This window comes from Hemitrygon akajei, chromosome 7 (assembly GCF_048418815.1).
Source record: "Hemitrygon akajei chromosome 7, sHemAka1.3, whole genome shotgun sequence".
In the NCBI taxonomy this organism is placed as follows: Eukaryota; Metazoa; Chordata; class Chondrichthyes; order Myliobatiformes; family Dasyatidae; genus Hemitrygon; species Hemitrygon akajei.
The window spans coordinates 98,489,703-98,516,626 of record NC_133130.1 but is presented as its reverse complement, the minus strand read 5'-3'; the positions used below and the strand labels follow the sequence as shown (position 1 = coordinate 98,516,626).

Here is a 26,924-nt window from a genome sequence, read left to right as displayed (position 1 = left end):
TGCTGCTGACTAGCCCGTTCCAGGCTGCGTGAGTTTGTGCTGAGGGACTCACAAGGACGACAGTGTAGGGTTCATCGACTACAGGAAAGAGAGGGGCCAGGTCGGTGAGGAAGCCCCACAATTAATGTAATAGTGAAACACCCCAGAGGATCACATGAGTGGCAACGGTCCTATTGGTTTTGGGGAATGGAATCGAACACACATATATCTTCATTCATTGGGAATAGTAGGTAACATCTAGAATTTTAGAGGTTTGAAATCCCTCAAACTGGTTTTGTGCACCCTCCATTTTTATGATGCTTACAAACTTGTTTGGAAGTTTACTGGGAAAGGGGAAAGCTTGCAATTTTTAAAATATAATGTAGGAAAACACATCTTAAAGCTCTAAGATTTGTGCCTTCTGGAAAAGCAGGATTGTTTATTGTTTGTGCTCAGTGGGCCTGTAACAGTATTGATAGTGGGTGTTTTCTACTTCTGCCATCTTGTGTACCTTCTATAAATGGTGTGCCTTGCTCAATCACTTGATGGGAGATGAGAGTTAATGATCCAGGGGGGTATTGAGGTCAGATTGGGTGAGGGAGGACTGAGTTTTTCTAAAAAGTTCATTGCTTAAATATGGATTAAGAGCAGTAGCAGACCACTTGATCCTGCTTCACCAATCTGATTGAAACTTCCTCCCTCTATTCCTGCCCAACCCCCACACATGAACCTTTTACCCATTGCTTATCAAGAATCTATGTACATTTGCTTTAAATCCAAAGACTATTTCCACTGTCCTTCAAGGAAATCTTGACTCTCAGAGAATGGAAAAACTTGCCTCATAACTGTTCTTAAATTTTAAAAAAGGTGACCCCCCCCCCATCTTGAAGCAGTAATATCCTATTTCTAGATTCTCTCATAAGAGTTTGAATCTCCACAACTACTCTGTCAAGTCCACTCGGGATTCTTTGGTAAACTTGCCATCCCTCTGTCTCCACTGCCTCTGCTCTCAGGATGAGGCTTCCCATTCCAGAACGAAGGAGATGCCCTCCTTTTTCAAAGAAGGGGGCTTCCCTTCCTCCACCATCAGCGCTGCTCCCAACCCCATCTCTTCCATTTCGCTCATGTCTGCTCTCCCCCCATCCTCCTGCCACTGCACCAGGGATTGGGTTTCTCTTGTTCTCACCTACCGCCCCACCAGCCTCCTCATCCAGCACATAGTTCTCCAGAGCAGAGCTTCAGCCATCTCCAGTGTCCCACCATCAAGCACATTTTTCCCTCATCCCCTGGCCCCGACACTTTCTGCTTTCTGCGGGGATCACACCCAGTGTGACTCTCTTGTCCATTCATTCCTCCCCACTGATCTCCCTCCTGGCACTTACCTTTGCAAGTGGAACAAGTGCTACACCTGCTCCCATGCTTCCTCCCTCACTACCATTCAGGGCCGCATACAGTCCTTCCAGGTGAGGCGACACTTCACCAGTGAGTCTGTTGGGGTCATTTACTGTGTTTGGTGCTCTCGGTGTGGCCTCCTGTATATCAATGAGACCTGATGGAGATTGGGAGACCACTTCGCCGAGCAGCTACACTCCGTCTGCCAGAAGTAGCGGGATCTCCCAGTGGCCACCCATTTTAATTCCACTTCCCATTCCCATTCCAATATGTCCATGCATGGCCCCCTTCACTGTTGTGATAAGGCCACACTCAGGATGGAGGAACAACATCTTGTATTCCATCTGGATAGCCTCCAACCTGATGGCATGAACATCCATTTCTTGAACTTCCAGTATTGTCTACCCCCCACTCCCTCCTCACCATTTCCCATCCCCTTTTTCCTCCCTCTCGTGATATATAGTTGCCTGCCCATCAGCTCCCTCTGGTGTTCCTTCCCCTTTTCTTTCTTCCATGACCTTCTGTCCAACCCATTAGACTCCCACTTCTCCAGCTCTGTATCTCTTTCACCAATCAACTTCCCAGCTCTTTACTCCCTCTCTCAGTTTCACCTAATCACCTCGTGTTCCTCTCTCCCTTCCTCCCCCACATCTTTTAAATCTACTCCTCATCGTTGACTGTATGTTTTTCCATAGATGCTGCCTGGCCGGTTGAGTTTCTCCAGCATTTTGTGCGTGTGGTGTTTCACAAGAACGATCCCGGGAATGAATTGGTTAACGTATGAAGAGTGTCTGATGGCTCTGGGTCTGTACTCACTTGAGTTTAGAACGATGAGGATGAGCGGGTATCTCATTGAAACCTGCTGAATACTGAAAGGCTTAGATAGAGTGGTCATGGAGAGGGTATTTCCTATAGTGGGAGGAGTTGAAGACCAGAGGGCACAGCCTCCATATAGAAGGCTGTCCCTTTATAACAGAGATGAGCATGAATTTTTTGAGCCAGAGGGCAATGAATCTGGTATTTATTGCCGCAGGTGGCTATGGAGGCCAAGTCATTGGATATGTTTAGAGCAGAAGTTGGTAGGTTCTTGATTAGTAAGGGTGTCAGAAGTTGCGTGGGAGAAGGCAGGAGAATAGGATTGAGCGGGATAATAAATCAGCCATGATGGAATGAAGAAGCAGACTCGATGGGCTGAATGCCCTATTCTGCTCCTATGTTTCTGATTATTCATTCCTGCATTACCAGGTACCAAATTTAGTGGGAAATGAACAATCATGAAATACATGCAAAAATAGTGAGCTTTGCCAGTAGGGGGTGAAGAGGGAGGCTGTATAGCCGGGGATTGGAATGGTAAAGGATAATGAAGAGCTTCCGCCCACTTTGCGTGAACAGCATTGAAGGTCACATGTGGTTCACCTGTGCTTGATATTCAATTGTATGGCTGGTTCCTCCATCTCAACGTCTGCAGGGTCGGGTCGCGTCGCCGTTTGCTCAGAAAACCAATAGGACTAGACACACAAGCACCATGGAAACAAGAACGGGTCAGAGGCGGTCAGTTGTCTGATTTCCCAAGGACTTGCTACCATCCATGAGGCACAGAGCAGTCGTGGGATTGGATAGGTGCAGCTCCAACAGCTCTGGTGAAGCTCCATACCAGGGGTAGGTGGTGCTGAGGAAGTCCGCTGTCTGCTGAAGGATTGGGACAGATTAGTAGAATGGGGAAAGAAGTGGCAGGTGAATATAGTGTAGGGAAGTGTATGGCTATGCACTTTGGCAGAAGGAATAAAGGCAAAGAATCTTTTTTTTAAATGCAGAGAAAATTCAGGAATCAGAGATGCAGAGGGACTTGGGAAAGATTCCCTAAAGGTTAACTTGCGGGTCGAGTTGGTGGTGAGGAATGCTGGCATTCATTTTGAGGGGACAAAAGTATAAAAGCAAAGGTGTAATGCTGAGCCTGTATAAGGTATTGGACAGATCGCATCTGGAGTCTTGGGAGCAACTTTGGGCCCCTTATCCAAGAGTGGAAGTGCTGGCATTGGAAAGAGTCTAAGAGGAGGTTCATGAGAGATGATTCCGGGAATGAAAGGGTTAATGTATGAGGAATGTCTGGCTCTGGGCCTGTACTCACTGGAGTTTAGAAGAATGAAGGGGATCTCAATGAAGCCTATTGAATATTGAAAGGCCTGGTTAAAGTGGACGTGGAGAGGATGCTTATCGTGGGGGAGTTCAGGACCAGAGGGTACAGCCTTAGAATACAAGGACATCCCTTTACAACAGGGGTGAAGAGGAATTTATTTAGTCAGAGAATGAATTCCATAGATTCACCATTGCCACAGACGGCTGTGGAGGCTAAGTCATTGGATATATTTATTGTGGAGGTTGATAAGTTCTTGATTAGTAAGGGTGTCAAAGGGTACGGGGAGAAGGCAGGAGAGTAGTGTTGTGGGGGATAATAAATCAGCCATGATGGGATGGCAGAGCAGAGTTGATAGGCAAAATGGCTCCATTCTCTTTGGTCTTGTGTTAAGTAGTTACCTTGAATACCTTTGCATCGACCCTCCTACACACTCAATCCTTCCAACACTACTGCTTGGAGGCTGCAGTGTGTGACTTCTACAAAATACACTGCAGCTGCTCCCCTGGCTCTCGTGACAAAGGCCCCGAAACCCATGAGCTGTACAGTCGGGGAGGGTAGCGGGCATAGGGAACCCCTCAAGCTGAACAACATTGTGATTGGGGAAATGTATCCCCAGGTTTGAATCCTTGAACTCCCCTAATAGTCCTGTGGGAGTTCCTTCACTAGAAGGGCAGCAGTGGCTCAGGAAGGCTGCTCACCACCACCTTTGAGTGGAATTAGGAACAGACAATAAAATGCTGGCCTTACTTGCAGTAGAGACAGACACCCCTTTGACCTAGAGGCTGGTAAAATGTGAAAGGTCGGAGCCTGAAATGTCATCTCCATAGATGCTGCCTGACTTGCTGAGTTTCAGCAGGGGGGGGCGGGGTGGTGGTGGTGTGTGTGTGTGTGGCCAAGACACACAAGTGTACTATGGAGTACTTGGAAAGTCGAAAGGATAAAGCAAGAGGTGTATGTTGATAGGCTGGATGGAGCCTCACCTGACACACAAGGCTACTGATCTGTTTCTTTGCAGTACATTGCATGTAAGATACTAAACTTCCTACCATAACACTGGTTGTTATTAGTCCAAATAAAAGACGTCTAAAAGCTGGAAATTCTTAAGCTCATCACCCCCTATTGGGGTAAAGGCTGCCGATAGCAGATTGCCAGAATCCTCTGTCCTGAGCCAGTCTTTGAAGATGTCCTCAAGTGAAATTGATTTTGGTGTATTCACCTGTCACTGTTGGGCTTGGGACTAGCACCCACATCCTGTTTTTCAAAACCCAGAGCGACAGAGACACCACCAGAAGCCCCAAAGACTTCATCGCTGGACGAGGAAGAATCAATCCGTGGTGGAATTAAAAACTAGAAACGGTATACAATTATTGCTTTTTGTCATCTCTGCATTAAATTAATGAACAACTGTGTACTCCTCACAGCAAGTTAACCAACTGACAGTGTTCACAGATGCAGACGGGCAGTAATCATGGTGTACAACTAATGCTTTGTCTACAATTGTACAATGTATTTTTTTCCCCCGAAGTGGCAGAATGTCTTAAAGGGAGCATGATAAGTTCTACTCTTTGAACGTACACAAACAATTAAGTTAGGAGCAAGCGTAGGCCACTTGACCACCTGCCTTTTAATAATATTGTGGATGATTTGTAATCTTATCTGCACATTCCTTCAAACCCACAGTAACCTTTCACCTCTTTGCTTGTCAACAACTTATCAGCTGAATGGCTATCTATTCAAAGAATCTGTTTTCTGCCATGCTTGAAGGCAGAAGTCCAAAGATGCACGACTACTCAGATGGAAGATTTCACCACATCTCTGCTTTAAGTGGGTCAGCCTCTCATTCTTAAACAGTGACTACTGGTTCTAAACTCTTCCCTTAAGTGGAAGTGGCCTTTCTGCATCCAAATTATAAAGAGCTGTCAGGATCTCGTGCTGAAAAGTAAAATTTCATTCTTATTTTTTCTCTTTCTCACATTCTTCTTCTCTACAATCAAATTTCTGAATTGACAGTGAACCAACCCATGAACACTACCTCACTATTTTTGCTCTCTTTTTGCACTTTTTTTTAACATACAGTAGTGTAATGGTTAGCACAACGCAGGCCCGGGTTGGTTTCCTCCCACAGTCCAAAGACATGCTGGTTGGTAGTGTGGCGACCCACCGCTGGATGTAGCACACCGCTACAGTAGGTTAATTTGTCATTTGTACTTGGGTTAGGATTAAATTGGGGGTTTGCTGCGTGACATGGCTCAAAGGGCCAGAAGGACCTATTCTGTGCTGTATCTCAACAATTAAATATGTTTCTTGTTCTAATATAGATTTGTATATATTGCACTGTACTGCTGTTGCATTACAACACGTTTCATGACACGTCAGTGATATTAAATCTGATCCTGATTCTCTTCCATTTTTCTGAGTTCATGACAACTCCTTTAATTCCTTCAATTTGCAGTTAATGAACACAGCTTTCTTTTATACTCGGCATTCAAATACTTGTGGGTGAGGAGTTGGAGAGTCTCACTTCCCATTGTGCAGGGTTGATATCTTATCCTTGTAATGACACAGAGGAAGGCCATTTGATCCATCAGGTCCATGGTAGCTACCAGGGAGCAACCCTATTCGTCCCATTTTAAACTCTCTCCTTACTTCCCTGAAGACTGTTCTCTCTCACCTACAGGAAGAGTTAATTTGAAGTGGGTAGTTAATCTACCAACGTGTGTTTGGTACATGGGAAGGAACTAGAGCATCCAGAGTAGAATACGCAAAACACCCGCGATCAGGATTGAACCAGCGTCACTGGTGCTGTGCCGTTAGTCTGCCCTACCTGCTGTTACACTAATCTACACTACTTCCCTATGTTGACAACACTGCCTGCTTATTTTGGAGTTTTCCTCCAAGAGAAAGAAACAGTATTTCCTCATCAGTGTGTTCATGTCAATACTGTCTTTAGAAGGAGGGGAATTTTCCTACAATTTAAGAGAATTTTACTTGCATTTTTTTCACTACCAAGGTGGTTTACTTCAATAAACTTAATAAGTAAGGTTGGCACCATAACGTAGTGGTTGGTGCAATCGCATCAGCCAGTGGTTAGGGTTGGATTCCTGCCGCTAAGGATTTTGTATGTTCTCCCTGTGACTGGATTTCCTCCAGGTGTTCCGGTTTCCTCCCATATTCCGAGGCCATACAGGTTGGGTTTAGTAAGTTGTGTGCCTGCTGCGTGAGCGATGGCGGTACTTGCAGGCTGCCCCTGGCGCAATCCTCGAACCGTGTTGGTTGTTGACGCAAGGTGATGCATCTCACCGTATGTTTCAATGTGCAGGTGATAAAGCTGATCTTAAATTCAGGTGATTGATTTGGGCTTGGAGAGAAGCTTTAAGTTGCAAGAAGTTATCTCATTAACAATGTAGAGGCGATGTGGAAATTTGAAGGAAGGAAAATCTAAAGGCAGTTGAGATGAGTAACTCAGTTGAAGTGGGCAAAAATCGCTTTGTGCAGAGGAGGGTGAATAGTGAAATGTTCTGGAGCAGACTTTTAGCTGTAACTTGGGTTAAGAGTGATATCCAGCATGTAAAATAACTCAAAAACTGCATACACTGGAAATCAGAAATCAAAGCGAAAAGCCCCTGGAAACACTCAATAGAGCAGGCAGCATTAGTGGAAAGTGAAACAGAATGAAGGGTTCAGTTTCTGTTCATCTCGGATTTCTGGTAGGTTTTATTTGCATGCAAGCTCTTCCTCAGAGACTTGAACATAATGTTCTGCCACTCCAGAAGATCACAGCCTTCTGTTGGATGAGCTTCTGTCCTGCTCTGTCATGTGGAATTGTTCAAAATTAATCTCATTGTGCTGTTCCAAAGGGAGTTTACCTGGTGAACGGCATTACACACCCTGTGCCTCTTTATAAAGTGGCCACCGAGTGTATGTGCAGATGACACACAACCACTTCAAGGTTCGGCGAGTGGTGCTCTTCTGCACACCACTGTTGTAAGGCATGGTTACTTAAGACAGTGTTGCTTCCTGTCAGCTTGAACCAGTCTGGCCATTCTCCTCTGACCACTCTCATTAGCAAGGCATTTTTGCCCACTGAACTTTGAAACCTTTGAACCTGCTGCACACTGGATGTTTAAAAAAAAAAAAAAATTGTGCACCATTCTCTGTAAATGCTGCAGGCTGCTGTGTGTGAAAATCCCAGGAGATCAGCAGTTTCTGAGATACTCAAACCACCCCATCTGGCACCAACAATCATTTCATGGTCAAAGTCGCTTATTGTGAATATAATCATACCCTCGTTGTAAATTGGCTTCAGCATTCATGGTTTCACTGGTCGCCAAACATTATGCAGTTACTTTTCCAATCTGTGCCTCATGATGAAAACTGTTGACAGAAAATACTTGTCCTGTCAAGTTGCTGAACTGTTCTGAAGTAGTACAGCTCAAGTATGCAGGGAAGGTGCTCCTTTATTAAACCCATAAAACACCACAGAACATGCATTAACAACAAAAGCAGTCAGTCAGCTGCTGAGTAACACACACAAAATGCTGGAGAAACTTAGCGAGTCAGACAGCATCTTTGGAGGAGAATGAACAGTTGACGTCTCAGACCGCAATCCTTCATTAAGCCTGACCTGCTGAGTTTCTCCAGCATTTTGTATGACTCACTCTGGATTTCCAGCATTTGCTGAATCTCTTGTGTTATAGACAGCAACTGGGAGCCGGAATTGGAGTTTACAGTATGTGTTCCTACAACATTTCTAATGCGATAAAACATGCCAAGACTCTTCACAGCCAAGTAATCACACAATAATTGAAACTGAGCAAGAGGAGGAGGTGCAGGGATAAATGATGGAATGCTTAAAAACATGGGCCCTAAGAGAGTTTCACAGCTTGCAGTCTTGCTGCTGTGTGACAGTTCCCCTAGTAGGATAAATTTGGATGTGTTGGGGTAATGGTAAGTGTGTCAAAGACTGGCAAAAGCAGTAATGTTTGTGGATGGGAAATCTGTGTCCTGCGCAAGACTTTTAATGTATGTTGCCCATTCGATTTCAGATTGTGGATCTCTGCGAGGAGTCCACGCCTGCATCATCACATGGCAGTTCATCGGGTGCTTTCTGTTTTGCTGTTCATTGGTTGTTTGTCGGTCTTCGTGTATGTAGACGGGCTGCAGTAACCGTGAGCAGTTGTTTGGTGAGGTTTAAAAAGAGCACTGAGCCTTTCAGAACTTTTTGACGGGCTGCCATTGGGGATTCGGCAGGGGCCAGTAAAAAGAAGCAGTGGATTGGGAACAGTCAGGATTTGGCTCAATGGGCTTGGGTGAGAACAGGTGAGGGCTAGAACTTCAGCTTGAGAAGTGAGAGGTATGACAAGTGCAGGCAGGATGGCAGTTGAGGCAGTGGAATGCTCCTCCTGTAAGATGTGGGACTGTAGAGTACCCAACAGCCTCCCAGATGACTATGTGTGCAGGAAGTGCATCCGACTGCAGCAGCTGCCTGACAAGGTCAAGGCACCGTGGTGAGTGGAGTTGGATATACTCAGGGCCATCTGAGTACATCACAGTCGCGTCCTTACTGAGGCAGTCACACCCAGAATGCGTGCTTTAGAGAGTAGATGGGTGACCACCGGGAGAAGTAGGGGCCCCCTTGTGGCCATTCCCCTCAGCAGCAAGTATACCCCTTATGATGAGGCGGGGTGGGGAATGACCCATCAGTGGGCAGCTGCAGCCAGGCCAATAGCACCGTAGCCGGCCCTGAGGCTCAGCAGGGAAGGGGAAAGTCAAGTGATAGGACACTCGATAGTTAGGGGGACAGACAGGAGATACTCTGGGTGCGGAAGAGATGGGAGGATTGTACGTTGCCTGCCAGGTTCATGGGGAGGGGAGGGGGGGCCAGAATGTGGAGCCTTGTGTGTAGGGTCAGTGGGAAGGCTGATCAGAGACCAGAATGTGGAACCTTGTGTGTAGGGTCAGTGGGAAGGCTGATCAGAGACCAGAATGTGGAACCTTGTGTGTAGGGTCAGTGGGAAGGCTGATCAGAGACCAGAATGTAGAGCCTTGTGTGCAGGGTCAGTGGGAAGGCTGATCAGAGACCAGAATGTAGAGCCTTGTGTGTAGGGTCAGTGGGAAGGCTGATCAGAGACCAGAATGCAGAGCCTTGTGTGTAGGGTCAATGGGAAGGCTGATCAGAGACCAGAATGTAGAGCCTTGTGTGTAGGGTCAGAGGAGAGGCTGATCAGAGACCAGAATGTAGAGCCTTGTGTGTAGGGTCAGTGGGAAGGCTGATCAGAGACCAGAATGTAGACCCTTGTGTGTAGGGTCAGAGGAGAGGCTGATCAGAGACCAGAATGTAGAGCCTTGTGTGTAGGGTCAGTGGGAAGGCTGATCAGAGACCAGAATGTAGAGCCTTGTGTGTAGGGTCAGAGGAGAGGCTGATCAGAGACCAGAATGTAGAGCCTTGTGTGTAGGGTCAGTGGGAAGGCTGATCAGAGACCAGAATGTAGAGCCTTGTGTGTAGGGTCAGAGGAGAAGCTGATCAGAGACCAGAATGTAGACCCTTGTGTGTAGGGTCAGAGGAGAGGCTGATCAGAGACCAAAATGTGGAGCCTTGTGTGTAGGGTCAGTGGGAAGGCTGATTAGAGACCAGAATGTGGAGCCTTGTGTGTAGGGTCAGTGAGAAGGCTGATCAGAGACCAGAATGTAGAGCCTTGTGTGTAGGGTCAGTGGGAAGGCTGATCAGAGACCAGAATGTAGAGCCTTGTGTGTAGGGTCAGTGGGAAGGCTGATCAGAGACCAGAATGTAGAGCCTTGTGTGTAGGGTCAGTGGGAAGGCTGATCAGAGACCAGAATGTAGAGCCTTGTGTGTAGGGTCAGTGGGAAGGCTGATCAGAGACCAGAATGTAGAGCCTGTTACTTTCATCGGGGGTAGAGGGTGTGGAAAGGAGAGGTTGAAGCCCGTTCCTTTAGGGGAAGGGGATGTGAAGTTAAAACCTGTAGTTTAATTAAGCCCCGGATGTAAAACATTTCTCTCGCTCGTCTTTAATTATATTTATCTGAGAATGCTTTCTCAAGGAACCCATTATATTACTCATATGTATTTGAACGGGCTTTGCAGAACCTCCTTTATGTACGTTCCTGTGTTGAAACTGTCCCTGTTAAGCCTTTAACTGTGTTTGTTCCTGTTAAACCTGTCAACAGGGAGCAGCATTGCGAGGAGTTTAGCAGGCCCTCAGTGCCTGGCCAGATCAGAATCTGGTTTATTATCACTGGCGTGTCATGAAATTTGTTTTTTTGTGGTAGCAACACAGAAAAGATTATTATAAGTTATAATAAGAAATTAAAAAAAAAAATCAGTGATTGCAGAGGAGAAGAAGTTGTTCCTAAAACATTAGTGTGTCTTTAAGCTTCTGTGTCTCCTCCTGGATAATGAGAAAACAGTGTGTCCTGGAAGGTGAGTCCTTGATGACAGATGCCACTTGTGGCAATGCTTATTGAATCAGAATCAGGTTTATTAGCCCCGGTATGTGTCGTGAAATTTGTTAACTTAGCAGCAGTTCAATACAATGCATTTTATATATGATATATAAAAGTAGATCAATTACAATAAGTAGATAAATATGTATGTTAAATTAAAAACAGTGCAAAAACAAAAGTAGTATATATTTTAAAGAACACACACAAAATGCTGGTGGAACACAGCAGGCCAGGCAGCATCTATAAGGAGAAGCACCGTCGACGTTTCGGGCCGAGACCCTTCGTCAGGACTAACTGAAGGGAAAGATACTAAGGTATTAAGATAAGAGTCTCTTGGTATCTTTCCCTTCAGTTAGTCCTGACGAAGGGTCTCGGCCCGAAACGTCGACGGTGCTTATCCTTATAGATGCTGCCTGGCCTGCTGTGTTCCACCAGCATTTTGTGTGTGTTTGTTTGAATTTCCAGCATCTGCAGATTTCCTCGTGTTTGCTCTATATATTTTAAAGAAGTGAGGTAGTGGATATTGAACCCATGAACATTTAGGAATTGTATGGCAGAGGGGAAGAAGCTGTTCCTGAATCACTTAGTGTGTGCCTTCAGGTTTCTGTATCTCCTACCTGATGGTAATAGTGAGAAAAGGGTATGCCCTGAGTGCTGGGATCCCCTAATAATGGACGCTGCCTTTCTGAGGCACCGCTCTGTGAAGATGCTGAGGAGGCTTGTGCCTGTGATGGAGTTGGCTGGGTTTACGATCCTCTGCAGCTTTTTCCGATCCTGTGCCTCTCCATACCAGACAGTGATGTAACCAGTCAGAAAGCACTCCAGGGTTGTTCTTTATAAAGTTGCTAGAGTCTTTGGTGCCTATTCAAATCTTCTCAAGCTCCTACGGAAACATAGCCACTGCCATGCCTTCATAATTGCATCAATGTGTTGGGCACAGGATAGATCTTCAGAGATGTTGCTCTTGATGCTGCTTACTCTTTCCACCTCTGACCTCTTGATAAGGACTGGTGTCTATTCTCCTGACTTGTGCTTCCTGAAGTGTAGTTCCTTGGCCATACTGACATTGAGTGCAAGGTTGCTGTTGTGACACCACTCAACCAGCTGATCTATCTCACTCCTGTACGCCTCCATCATCAGCTGACATTCTGCCAGCAATAGTTGTGTCATTGGCAAATTTATAGATGGCGTTTGAGCTGTGCATAGCTACACAGTCAGGGGTGTAGAGAGAGTAGAGCAGTGGTCTAAGTACGTACCTCTGAGGTGCGGCTCTGTTGACCGTCATTGAGGAGGAGGTGATATTTCTAATCCGCGCTGACTGTGGTCTCCCAATGAGGAAGTCGAGAATCTGGTCAAGGGAGGTGCAGAAGCTCAGGATTTGAAGATTGTTGATTAGTTCTGAGGGGATGATGGTGTTTACTGGTGGAAATGAAACAATTTTCATTGAAGCATTGCTTCATTGCCCCAAGAAGTGACTTTGTTCACGCACTTTCTGCTGTTTGGCAGGGAATTAAAGCAGGCACCTCCTCAACTGCACTGGCAAATCTCCCATCCGTAAAGCTCCTTGCAAAATAAGAATGAATTTGATTATTCCCAAAGAAAGTTGGTTGCCTTTTTATGAGCGTGAAAAGTTTGCGTAGATCTGGCCTGATGAAGTTGTACTTTCCCCATGCTCAGCGTTGATGACTGGGGTCATCATTGGCTTAGACCCTGTGTTCAAGAACTCCCTTCCCTTCCAACCCCTCAAAGCTCCCCCTCTCTGATGACCAAATGTTTAGCCAATCTTTCAGGATACCACCTCAGATGGTTCACTGTAAAGCTGCATCAGTGCAGGCTTTGGCTGCTTCCTCATTACTCATGAGTGTTGTTGGTCCCAGACGCAGCCATTTCTTCACCTCAGTGGTGTTGAGTTACATTTGCTCTGTGAAGCATCGATATACACACATTACTGTGTGGCTACGCACAGCTCAAATGCCATCTATAAATTTGCTGACGGATAACCTATTGTTGGCAGAATTTCAGATGGTGGCAAGAGGGCATACAGGAGTGAGATAGATCAGCTGATCGAGTGGTGTTGCAACAAGAACCTTGCACTTAACATCAGAATTGATCATGAACTTCAGAAAGGGCAAGATGAGGGAGCACACACCAGTCCTCATAGAAGAATCAGAGGTGGAAAGGGTGAGCAATTTCTAATTCCTGGGTGTCAGCATCTCTGAGGATCTATCCTGGACCAAATATGTTGAAGCAATTCCATAGAAGGCACAACAGTGACTTTATTTCATTTGGAGTTTGAGAAGATTTGGTATGCCACCAAAAGCACTTGCAAATTTCTAGAGATGTATGATGGAAAGTATTCTAACTGACTGCATCACCGGGGGGGCACGGCACAGGATCAAAATGAGCTGCAGAGATTTATAAACTCAGTCAGCTCCATCATGGGCATGAGCCTCCCCAGCACCCAGGACATGTCCTCTTCTCATTGCTACCATCAGGGAGGAGGTACAGGAGCCTGAAGGCACACACTCAGCGATTCAGGAATAGCTTCTTCCCCTCTGTTATCTGATTTCTAAATGGACCACACCATGTATTTCAATGTTTGGCTGCTGTGCAACAAATTTCACAAATTGTCAGTGGTACTAAACCTGATTCTGAGTGGCCTGTCGCTGTCTGTAAAGTTGGGCCCGTCAGCCTGGACATTTCTCTGCACTCAGTGGCAAGATGCCATGAGAAAGGAATTGTGTGGGGAGCAGTTATTAAGCTGAGGTGTGGGGTTGATGGTGAGTCTCGGAGCGCTCAGCTCGTTTGGTTTTGTGCCTTGAGATGGACAAGCTGGAATGGTTAATGCAAAGCGACGTTAAGTTTTGGGCTAAGAGGAGTGTGTACGTAATTGTGGATTTAGTCAGCTTAATGGAGCTGTCTAGCCTGCCTCCTGTTGTTAATGCTGGATTTTGTGCTATGTCTGAGCTGTGCGTAACAAGGAGAAACAGCTTAAAAAGGAAATGTCAAGGCTTACAGAAGGAAGAAGTTAATGTGCTCAGATTCCCCCAACAGACTTGTTGCGCAAGCATAGAGCAAGAACGATGATGGAGTATAGTATGATTAAACATTTTTACTGAGTCACGTTAGCACCGTTACATGCTGTGCAGCCCACAGTGTGGGAGCGACAACCGGGGCCTGCCCAGACAAAAGACCTGTGCCCAAGCGAGACCTCGCGTAGTAGGCCCAATCAATTCACCCTGCGATCGGCCAGCTGCACGTGCATTCACCTCATTCTTGCAATCGATCAGATACTGTACAAGGATGCCCTGGCCTCTGTCAAAGTGTCGGCACTACGCGTCGGCAACTGTAGACCCCGATCGGGATGTGACTCAACCCTCTCAGCACTCCTAAGTCTCCATGACGATATGAGGTCATCAGTGGTCAGGTCCCTAATTCTCTTTGGAAAGTTGCCTGAATTGGCTGGAAAGCTAGAAAAATCCAATCTGCTCTGCGCCTTTGGCCCAGGAGAAGAAATGAAAATGAAACCCCCTTCTGAAATTGGTCCTTTGGTAATGGCATGATAGTGTAGTGTAGAATCTGAGGCAATGGAGGGAAGCTTAGATTGTACCACTTGACCCAGAGGTCAAGAGGAAATTTAATGGAGGCTTTCAGTCCCATGGAAGGCCTTCGTAAATCGAAAGGGGCAGGTGCAATTTTGGAGTGCCAGAGAAACTCACCAGCATCTGTGGAGGGAAATGGACAATAGGTGCTTCGCTTGGACTGTGTCCCACCTGTGGGGGTGGTGCCTCCAGCAAGGGAGCGAGCCACCAGGGGCAGAAGGGAGATTCGTTGACTGGGAATGCTCCTCCTGCATGTTGGGAGGAAGCAAAGTGAGGAATAGCTTTCAAGAGGGAATGGCATTTAATCAAAAACAATGAACAAAGGCTATAGGAAAGAGCAAAGCAGGAAAAAATGGATAGCCCTCTCATAGAACCAGGACCAGCTGCCCAGAGTAAAAACAAGACGATGGTTCTGTTTTGCACCAGAGTGTTGTGTTGCTCGTGGAGACTGTTCATTCCCTGCAGCTTCGACTGTCACACCCTGACGGTCTGTTTGACCTTTTAACAATGTACTGAAGGGAAATCTGTAACCTTTAATAGGTCAGAAAAGTAGACACCTTCTCCTGTGATTTTCAAATGTTCATCAAAGCTCAAGGTAAATTTATTAAAGTACATACTGTAAATGCTATACGTATGCGTACTACCCTGAGATTCATTTTCTCGCGGGCGTTCACAGTAGAAGAAAGAGATGCAACAGAATCCATGGGAAACACTACACGCAAAGACTGACAAACATTTATTATCACTTCAATAATTCTCAGAACGTGAGTTGTTGAAAGTGAGACCACGGGTTATGGAATCAGTCCAATGTCAGGGTGAATGAAGTTGTCCACGCTGGGTTGCTCTGCTGCTGGAGAGAGGAGCCTGTGTGGCTTGTCACCATGCTCAGAGGATGTTACCAAGGTTCTGGGTTTGGATTTGGACTATGAGCTATGGACCTTTTCCTTCAGTTTAGAGTTTTTAATATTCTGTGCTTCCATTTTTTTCCTTGTTTTTTGGGGGGGCTCGGGGGAGAGGGTCTGGGTGTTGATGGTCCTGTTTTTTTTTGTTTGTGCGAGAGGAGGAGGATTTGGCGGTTGATGTTCTTGTGTTCCGGGCGGGGCGGGGAGGGGGGATTGGGGGTTGATGATCGTCTTGCCGTTCTTCATTTTTTGGTTTGTGGCTATCTGAAGAAGAATCTCAGAGTTGTAGCCTTTGATAATAAATGAGCCTTTGGTTGAGGGGTAATAACTGTTCCTGAACCTGGTTTTGTGGGACCTAAGGCTCTTGTTCCTGATGATGATAGTAATGAGAAGAGGGCTTAGACTGGATGGTTGGGGTGGGGCACGGTTCTTGATAATGGATGCAGCTTTCTTGTGACAGCGCCCCTTATAGATGTGCTCAGTGGTGGGGAGGGTTTTGCCTGCAATGGACTGGGCTGTGTCTTCGGCAGTATTCTGACAGAACTCTGTGTGAGAAGTACATTTGCCAGTGAGTGTAGCTGGTTTACTTCGAACATAGTTGGTTAAATTATTTGTGCCTGAATGAAAAAGATTCATGTACTGTATTTGAAACATTCAGCAGAAGTGGCTGAGAGACAAAGTCAGAATGCTCAGAAAGTTGAAGACGAAGTTAAAAATGCATTGGTCCCGTTTCCTAGAGCGACCCTCTCCCAGGTCTCCTACTGACACCCTGATCTCACCGTGCTGTCTGTTAAAGCCCTACCAATTACAAAACCTAATCAGTTTCATAATAGCATTTACTGTTTCTCTTCCACTAGCAAGCTCTTCCCTTAAGAATTTTTTTTCTCTCTTTTGTAATTCTGAGTTAACTGAGTTTTTGGTGGAGTCATCTTGTGTTCCTTTCTTGAAAACACCAAGAGCTTAAAAGTTCCAGACTCCTGTAATCAGGGCTGGGAGTTTTCGGTCAAGAATAAATATTTAATCTTTTGCTGTAAGGGTGGAGAGCTGGTTAAATGAGTGGGGAAGTGAGGCTGAAAAGCCAATGTTTAGATAATATTTCGAGATGCGGGATTGTGAGGACTTTTTTTAACCAATCATTGTACAGGACTTTCCCACTTTGGGATATTCTCTTACTGCAATCCAGCATCAGCAAATTATGGATCATTGGCCTTGGCTAACCACAGTGGTCTGATTTTCAGGATAGGCCTTCACCCTGGCAAGTTACAATAGTGCCTGTGTTGTTCTCTGTCACATTGAAAATGATTCAGCTTGCCACAAAGGAGATTGGTGTGAATGCAGTTCCAGACCTGGAGACAAGGCAGCGTGGTGTCGATGGGAATTTATTGTGGGACGTGGGTTTTTGTTCAGATTTCACTTGTAGTACCAGGCTAAGTCTCTCTGATCCAGTATTCTGTAGTAGACAACTCACATGGTCCAGCATGTTTTAAATCCATATTACAGATCTGTAATAGTTCTAACCACACACAACTGCGCAACCAAATATCTGAGCATCGCCGATGACACCTGAGTGGTGGGGCTTACCACCAACAATGATGAGACGGCCCGCAGAAAGGAGGTGGAGGAGCCTGAGGCCAGGCGCCAGGCAAATAGCCTCTTCCTCAATGCCAGCAAGACAGGAGATGGTCATTGATTTCAGGAGAACTTGCACCACTCGCACCTTCCTTTGGCGGCGCAGCAGTGGAAACTGAGCAGTTTCAAACTTCTGGGAGCATTTTACACAACATTTTGTGGTCCCAGAACAACACATTACCCAATCGGGAAAGTTCAGCAATTCCTCTGCTTTCTGCGGAGGCTGAAGAGAGCTGGACTCTGCACATCCATACTCGTGCCATGCCACGGATGTGCAGTAGAGAGCGTCCTAACAAGCTGCAACACTGCATGGTACACAAACTGCGCCAGACAGGAAGGCTCTCCAACAAGTTGTCGAAACTGCCTAACGCATCACTGGCACCAGCCTAGCTACCCTCAAGGACAAAATGTAGATACAGAAAGCTGCTGGAACTAGACCAGTAACTTCATGAAGGATTCCACCCACCCTGCTCATGGACTTTGTCCCACTTCCTTCAGGAGTAGTCTGTGTAGTGTCCACGCCAGGACCACCAGACACAAAAATAGTTACTGTCCCCCAAGCAGCGAGGCTGATCAGCACCTCCACTCACTAACTTGCCCCTTCCCAACACCACCACCACTTTATTTCCTGTTCGAGCCACCTTGTGTGCAGACGCTCCTGTGGCTAACTTCGCTTTATGGACAAACAAACAATTTGTGTCTATAAGCTATCTTATGTATTTTTGTTTAATCATTGTGAGCTTATAGTTTGTGCTGCATCGGATCTGGAGTAACGATTATTTCATTCTCCTTTACACTTGTGTACTGGAAATGACATTTAAATGATCTTGAATCCCCTAATTTAAGATCTAAAACTAGCTAATCTGTTGCTAATTGACCTACCAGTGAACCTTTGCAATCGTAATCTATGGCGATTCTGACTTGCCGATACTTCCGTTTCCAGGCGGTTCCCTGAGCCCTGTGCGACCCAGGGAGTGTCTACGCTTAGAAAGAACAGTTCTCTTGCTAGCGGAAGATGACCAGGGCAAACTTCCATGGCTTTCTCTGGTTTGGCATCAGTCAGTTTCCAAGGATGCCAAGGCTAGAGCATTTCAACCTGTGTATAGTGAATACAGTCAGTACATAATCTAACTTCACATTAATTGTGCCATCAGTTCAATGCACTCTCAGCTAATGCCAGTCCTGTTTCCTCCTTAAACAATACTCCCGACACAGGACCCAGCCCCTCTGTGTCCAGTGGTGGCAGAACCCTTCCCCGCAGAGTTTCAGTACATTGGTGGGGGGAACGGAGGTAACTTGGCTTTCATGTCTGATCTCGTCAACCTGGTCTGGTTTTTGCCGCAGCTTTCCCCCTTTTCGGTGCAGAACTGTTTTTGACCCTGTACCATTGTGGATTAAATCACCTTTTGTTATCACTTAGATGTAGGCAAGAGATTTGGGCAGCCTCTTAACCATACAAACCCCTGACTTACGGCAATACCCTGCATACAATGAGCTTCAGCTCCCATAACACTAGTCCAAAAGTCTAACATGCGTTCATTCCTACAAATGGCAGGACTCGTTTCTTCTCTCCATTTTTGGTAATTGTTCTTTCTCATCATCTAATGTGCTTTTAATTCAATTTATTACAATTTGGTGAGAGGCTGATTACCCTATCGCATGATTTTTTTGGTAGAGTTTCTGATTTGTAAAGAAGGAACTCATTCGGAACCCTCCTTTGCAGCTTTGTATTGGTTTATTGTTGTCACGTGGAGTGGGACAGTGTAAAGCTTTTGTCTTGCGTACTGTCCAGACAGACCGTGTCTTCCTGGGGCAGTAACAAGAAAAGCAGAATTTCGAATAGAGTTGCAGTGCAGGGGCCAAGATGAGGTACATTGGGAGATCGGAGTTCAAGAGCTTTCATGACTGTCAGTCGATAAAATTCAATTCTCTTCTAATGCAGAAAGATTGGCAGTGAATTTATATCCAGTAAGGTCTAGCAAACGGTAGCAGTGAAATAATAAACATAGCTATTTCCCTCCCTTCCATGTGCCCGTAATCTTGTCCATTCACTTCATCGCTGTGCTGCCAAGTGGCTACTTTGCATCCTTCTCGTCAACTACCTTTCCAGTGCATTTTGGCCCAATTAAGCAGCTGAACCAATTAACTGGTTTCATGGAAATAGTTAAATATGTATAAAAAATTGCCATTAAACTACCTTGACGAGAAGGATGCAAAGCAGCCACTTGGCAGCACAGCAAATACATAATTTGTTACTCAGTGTGTGAAATTCCACGTTCAGATTTAGATTTATTTATCACATGTACATCAAAAGACACATTGAAATGTGCCTTTTACAACCAACACACCCAAAGATGTGCCGGGGCAGCTTGCAAGTGTCACCACACATTCAGGTGCCCGTCGTGCTTGGCAGAACAACACAGGACATACCAAGTTAACAAAACCACAACAGCATAACAAGCCCCGTGAAATAATAAACATAGCTATTTCCCTCCCTTCCATGTGCCCGTAATCTTGTCCATTCACTTCATCGCTGTGCTGCCAAGTGGCTACTTTGCATCCTTCTCGTCAACTACCTTTCCAGTGCGTTTGGACACTACAGTGACCGTGTTATCACTGGGAGAGTGTACTAGCTCCGTACTGACAGAATCCAGGGATAGGATCGAACCTGGGCCACTGTGGTTGTGGCAGCATCTCTAAAAGCTGCGTCAATCGTTGCGTGCATTTCTGTGACTTCCTACGCATTTCATGCACTGGAGTGTTTCAGGGTTATAAACGCAAGGTTTTCTCCCCATCACCTTGCCTTGCTGGAAGAGGTTTTGTCTAGAACAATATCCTAGCTGTTGAGGGAACTCAGCAGGTCAGGCAGCATGGAAATGGACAGTTGATGTTTTTGGGGCAAGACCCTTCATCTGCGCTGAGAGAATAGAGGGGAGGAGCCGGTATAGAGAAATGAAGAAGGGGTGGTGCAAAAGCTGCTGGGTGATAGGCGGATCCAGGATAGGAGTGGTGGTAGGCAGATGGAGGAGGGTGAGAAATAGTAACAGGCTGGGAGGTGATAGGCGGATCCAGGATAGGAGTGGTGGTAGGCAGATGGAGGAGGGTGAGAAATGGTAACAGGCTGGGAGGTGATAGGCAGATCCAGGATAGGAGTGGTGGTAGGCAGATGGAGGAGGGTGAGAAATGGTAACAGGCTGGGAGGTGATGGGTGGATCCAGGATAGGAGTGGTGGTAGGCAGATGGAGGAGGGTGAGAAATGGTAACAGGCTGGGAGGTGATGGGTGGATCCAGGATAGGAGTGGTGGTAGGCAGATGGAGGAGGGTGAGAAATAGTAACAGGCTGGGAGGTGATGGGCAGATCCAGGATAGGAGTGGTAGTAGGCAGATGGAGGAGGGTGAGAAATGGTAACAGGCTGGGAGGTGATGGGTGGATCCAGGGTAGGAGTGGTGGTAGGCAGATGGAGGAGGGTGAGAAATAGTAACAGGCTGGGAGGTGATGGGTGGATCCAGGGTAGGAGTGGTGGTAGGCAGATGGAGGAGGAGAGAGTGGGATAGTGACAGGCTGGGAGGTGATAGGTGGATTCTGGGTAGGAGTGGTAGTAGGCAGATGGAGGAGGGTAAGAAATAGTAACAGGCTGGGAGGTGATGGGTGGATCCAGGATAGGAATGGTGGTAGGCAGATGGAGGAGGGTGAGAAATAGTAACAGGCTGGGAGGTGATGGGTGGATCCAGGGTAGGAGTGGTGGTAGGTAGATGGAGGAGGAGAGAGTGGGATAGTGACAGGCTGGGAGGTGATAGGTGGATTCTGGGTAGGAGTGGTAGTAGGCAGATGGAGGAGGGTGAGAAATGGAAACAGGCTGGGAGGTGATGGATGGAGGTGACAATGGGGAACATTGATAGAATCTGATAGGAAAGGAAGGTAGATAATGAAACAAAAGGAGGTGGTGGGCAGAGCAGAAGAAACAGTGGGGGTAGGGGAGTGTGGGCACGTGGAGGAGGGAGAAGAAAAAGGGTGGTGAGAGGAGTCAGAGAAAAGGGGCAAAAGAAGATCACATTTCCTGAAATGAGAGAAATGGCTGTTCGTGCCATCTGGTTGTAGGTTCTGTTCCTTCTGTCTTGCATTTGTGTGCACCATTGAGGAGGCCAAGGACAGGTCGGAATGCAGAAAAACTGTGATTCTGCGGTTTCTTGTGTCTTTTCCAGGCCGTATCTAAATCCGTGTTCGTCTTGCTTTGTTTTGCAGGTTCAATAAGGAACGAAAGATTATCGAATATGGATATCTATGACCCTCAGACCTTAGGCTTCATGGTGTTTGGAGGTTTCATGGTTGTCTCTGCCATTGGAATCTTTCTGGTCTCCACCTTCTCCATGAAAGAAACCTCTTATGAAGAAGCCTTAGCGAAGCAGAAGAGGGAGCAGGAGAAAGCCCAACAGGCCAAGTCGGAGAAGAAGAAGAAAGAGAAGTCCGTGGAGAAGAAAGGAAAGCCAAAGAAACGAGAGGAGAAGCCTAACGGGAGAATCCCAGAGTCCGAGCCCGTGCCCGATACCTCTGAGGCAGAGGTCGAGGTGGAACCCCTCATCGTGCCAAATGTTGAGGCTCCCATCATGGCAGCCTCTGCTCCTGCCCCCTCTCCTCCCTCTGCCCCAGAGTCTTCTCCCCCAGCGTCCAAAGAAAAGAGGAGGAAGGAGAAAAAAGTTGCCAAAGTTGAACCTGCGCCCAGCCCTGTCTCAGCGCCTGCCCCGGTTGGGGGCTCCTCCAGGCAAGCTCCTGCCCCAACTGCTACTCCCCTGCTGGAGGCAGTTGCCAGGGAGGTGCCCGTGATGGCTGTCCCGCCGGTGGGTGCCCAGCAGAGTACCTCCCTCGCTGCCTCACCTCCCACCACAGGTGCCAAAAAGGCAGATACAGCTGCCAGCCAAGATGAACCAAAGCAAGAAGCCCCAGCAAAGAAGAAGATGGCACCTAAGAAAAAGTCTGAACCTAGTAAGTATCTTTGCCTCCTTTGTGCTTCTAATCCTACTCCTGTTGTTAAGTGGGTCAAAATGCTGTTTATTTCTCTAAAGTATGGTTGAAATGCTTTTAACTCCCACTTTCGCTCCCTTCCCAACTTGATCAGCATCCCCATAAAGTTGTACACTATGGTAACAGGTCCTTCAGCCTACAAAGTCTATGCTAGCTTTTGAGCACCCACGGACACCATTTCTTCTTTCCGCATACCCATTGATGATTCCCTGCCCACACCTCATCTATCCCACTGAGATTCTATCATTCACCTATCCACTAGCAGTAATAATCAGTGGCCAGTTAACTCAATTTGCATGTGAGAGGAAGGAACTGGAGTACCCAGAGGGAAAACGCATGAGAATCTTTGAGGTTGGGCTTGGATCGTTCACTGGAGCGGTGAGGTAACAGCCCTGCCCTGTCCATCTCTGTAGCTCTTAAGAAAAGGTGAAAACGTGTCAGTGTTGCACCTTCCACAACCTACAAATACCCCGAAGCACCTTGTCTAGACTAGGCATGGTGGCAAAGCTGGAAATCAAGGTAGCCAAGTGTTCTCCCATCAACACTAGTGTGACATTAGTGAAGGGATTGGTTTTGGTCAGAGCGATGGGGAACAACTCTGTTTTTGCTTTGGAGAATTCTCAACAGCGGGAGAGGGCCAGTCAGGCCTTGGTTTGAGACACTGTCATTGTGGTGCTGGAAATTTCACACTCTACCTGAAGTGAGACTTGGCAGCCTTGCACCAAGTTGTGATTGACACAACATTTACTTTTGCAGTAGAAAGTTAATAAATATACATGAAACATGCCATTAGGAGCACACTCATCCCATGGTATTAACATCATTTTTCGTGGAGTGTCGTTCTGCTCTGTTCTTCATGTCTTAAGTTTAATTGCATTAACGTAGAACTTAATTAACCTCAACATACTTTCCAAACTATTCCTGCTGATTGAAGTTTGAGGACTGCTTTTGACCATTACCACCAAACAGGGAAAAGTGCTTCCTGTGGAAGCTTATGTCCTTTGAGTGGAAAATGCTGTACAATATTCAGCAGGGCTGGCAGCATCTGTGGAAAGAGCTGGGGAGCTAATGTTTAAAGTCGGTGACTTTCAAAACTTGTCCAAGTTCATTTCTCCCCATAAAAGTTGTCTGACCTTTTTGGCGAAGGTGTTTTCAGCATTTTGACTTTTTTTTTCAGGTTTCCAGTTAGCTGCAAGTTTTTGCCCTTCACACATCTTCTTGAAGTTCTTTGGATGTCTTTTGAGTAATCATGGTGACCTTGACATCTTTTAAATCAAGAGAAGTAGTGGACAGATCTTACTGGCTGTTGGTGATTCAGATCTTACTGTATGTGATCTTGTCAATCTTTTTTAAATTCATTCAACAGGTGATGGCTTTGCAGGCTGAGCCAGAATTTATTTGCCCATTCCTAGTTGCCTTTTGAAGGAAGTGGTGGTAGGCGGTCCTGAACAACTGCAGCATTAGATTTGTTATCAGTAATGTACAAAGAAAAATGTGATGCTTTGCAAAAGCAGTCCAATGCAAAGACAAAAATCTATAAATCAACAAAAATAAATAGCGGTCCTTGAGGTATGGGTAGATGGAGTTCCTTTCGGCCCATCTAGTTCATGCCCAACCATTATTCTACCTAGTCCCATCAACGTGCACCTGGCCCAAAGCCCTGCATACCCTCTCATCCAGGTACTTATCCAATCTTCTCTTAAATGTTGAAATCGAACCTGCATCCACCACTTCCACTGGCAGCTTGTTCCACACTCTGAGAGAAGTTCCCCCTCGTGTTCCCCTTAAACAGTTCTCTTTATGCAGCCAGTCCTTGAGGACTGGGTACAGTTTATGGTGGGGATTTTGATCCAGTGACGGTGAAGTAATGGCAGTATGTTCCTGAGTCAAGATGGTGTGTTCAAGGTAAATTCATTATCAAAGTACGTATGTGTCACCATATACTATCCCGAGATTCATTTTCTATAGGCATTTACAGTAGAACAAATAAATACAATAGGATCAATGAAAAACTAAAGACTGACAATCAACCAATGTGCAAAAGAAGTCAAACTGCAAATACAAAGAAACCCAAATAATAATAAATAAATACAGGCAGTCCCCGAGTTACGAACGTCCGACTTACGGACAGCTCGTACTTACAAACCGAGGAAGGAGAACGCCGTCCGCCATTTTAAGTCGTTGCTGTTGACACTGTGTTGAGTGTTTAACTTTGTATTTGGCTTAAAATATTCTTAGTAAGATTCACCCTGACCCCACCCCCACCCCCGTTCCGGTCAGCTGGTGGCGCAGTGAGATCAGCGCCAGGCTGGAGAACGGATCCAATGACAGACTGCGACCGTGCCGGGTTGAAACACACTGCCACCTCCAGTTTAAATTCCCACGCGGAATATTGTGGATGATCAAATACCCAAACCCAGCACAGTCCCCACTTGTCCCATTCAGCCTGTCTCAGTGCAGTGGTCGTTAGGACCCAGCGGACCTCGAGAGCTGGTGGAGGTCGGGACCCGACGCCTGCAGTGTTTCTGTTCCGTTGATGGTGTGCGGTGGTCCTTAAGACCCAGTGGACCTCAGGAGCCGGCGGAGGTCGGGACCCGACGCCCGCAGTGTTTCTGTTCTTTTGACGGGAAGCGATCGTGATTGAAAATAAAGTGGAAATAATAAAGCATTTGGAAAGATGTGAAACCAATCGGGCATTGGAAAAGCATTAGGCTACAGTCGGTCAACGATCGGAACAATTTTAAAGGATAACGGATAAAGTGAGAATAATGGAGCATGTGAAAGGCCCTGCCCCGATGAAAACTACAATTATTACTAGGCAGTGCAGTGGTTTAATTATTGGAATACATACGTTTCTTAAGTGTTTTATATGCATAGAAAGGTAAAATATATACTATATACTAAGACAAGCGTTTGACTAACTGACGCTAAATAATACTGGATGTACTTGTTCCGATGTACGTACAAATCCGACTTAAAGACGGACTCAGGAACGGAACTCGTAGTAACCCGAGGACTGCCTGTAGTAAAGATACAGTCTTGAGAACATAAGTTATAGTTGAAGGGTACTGACTGTTCCTGAACCTGGTGATGTAAGTCCTGAGGCTCCTGTACCTCCTTTCCAATGGCAAGAGTGAGAAGAGAGAGTGGTCTGGATGGTGGGGTCCTTGATGATGAATGCTACTTTTTTGTGGCAGTGTTCCTTGTAGATGTGCACAATGGCAGGGGACTGGGCTGTATCCACTACCTATCGATCAATCAATCTATTTATTGATTGATTGGTGTCTGCATTGCTGTTCCATAGCAGGTCATGATGCAATCAGTCACGATGCTCTCCATGGTGCATCTGTGGAAGTTTGTCAAAAGTTTTAGTTGACATGCCGATAACTTCCGAGAAAATAGAGGTGCTGCCATACCTTCTTTGTAGTGGCTCTTATGTGCTGGTCCCAGGACTGATTCTCTGAAAAGCGGCTTGGAGGGCAATTCCCAGGTGATGGTGCACCTCTGCTTATGCTTGTTCTTGCAGCTGAAGGAAGTCATGGATTTGTAAGGTCCTGTCTAATGGGTCTTGGTGAGTTGCTGCGGTGTGCAGGTTGTGCAAACAACTGCTCCTATGTGTCAACGGTGGAGTTAGTGAATGGTTGTGGACGGGGTAACCATCAAATGGGCTGCCGTCCCCAAACAGTCCTTCCCGGTGAGGCAGCGCTTCACCTGTGAAACTGCTGGGGCTGGCTCTTGTGTTCAGTGTTCCTGATGTTGCCTCGTCTACTTTGATGAAGCCCATCATAAATTGGGGAATGGCTTTGTCCAGCACCTCCGCTCCATCTGCCGGAAGTGGAACTTCCCGCTGGCCAAACATTTTAATTCCCATTCCTGTTCCGACATGTCGATCCATGGCTTCCGCTTGTGCCACGATGAGGCTACCCTCGGGGTGAGGAGCAACACCTTATATTCCACTTGGGTAGCCTCCAACCTGATGGATTGAGTATTGATTTCTCCTATGGTAAACGTTTCTGTTTCCAGGTGAGAAGAGGTAAGAGGCCAATCACTTCCCCTTAGGTCCCCTCCTCCTTCCCTTTCTCCTTTGGTTCACTCACCTCTCTAGCCCTTTACCTTTCCTACCCACCTGGCTTCACCTATCACCTTCCAACGATCCTCCTTCCCCTCCCCCCACTTTTTTATTCTGTCATCTTCCCCCATCCTTTCCAGGCCTGAAGAAGGACCTTGGCCCAAAGTTTCAACTACTTACTCATTTCCATTGATGCTGCCTGGCCTGTGAGTTCCTCCAGTATTTTGTGTTTGTTCCTGTCTTGTATGGTGTTTAGCTCTTGGAGTGTTGCTGAAGCGTCTGGGGAGTATTCCGTCACTGTCCTGGTTTGTGGCCCGTGGATAGGTTTGAGAGCCCATCTCCCACTGCTGATTTTCATGTTAAAGTCATGAGTGCATGCACTGTCAAATAGAGAAGTTGTGGACCTCCCGACCAATTCAGGAGCAGATGTTTGCTGGAAAATTGCTGGAGTTCATTCTCATTATCACCTTTTGGATCCCAAGTCAAATCAGGACCTGCCACCTCATTGATTTCAATGGGGAAGATGGAAATTGGATTAGGAAGCAGTAAATTAATTTTAACAATATTTTGCTTTAATATTTTTAATTAAGTGTTTTAATTTTGTACTTGATTTATATTTAAATTTTTACAAAGCATATCTGTTGAGAATGTGCTGAGAAGGAAAATGTAGACACAAGGTTCTGCAGATGCTGGAAGTCTAGAGTTAACACACACACACAGTGCTGGACTGGAA

General features: G+C 46.2%; 1 protein-coding gene across 3 annotated transcripts in view; it reads left to right on the top strand.

The window, feature by feature from the left end:
- The window catches only part of LOC140730726 (ribosome-binding protein 1-like), a 155,005-nt gene that overhangs the window by 14,394 nt on the left and 113,687 nt on the right, over positions 1 to 26,924 (top strand). For all 3 annotated transcript variants that reach the window (XM_073051547.1, XM_073051544.1, XM_073051545.1), the window contains exon 2: positions 21,346 to 22,083. In XM_073051547.1, coding sequence (XP_072907648.1) covers positions 21,375 to 22,083 — 709 coding nt within the window. In that variant the 5' untranslated portion in view covers positions 21,346 to 21,374. The remainder of the gene's footprint in view (positions 1 to 21,345; positions 22,084 to 26,924) is intronic.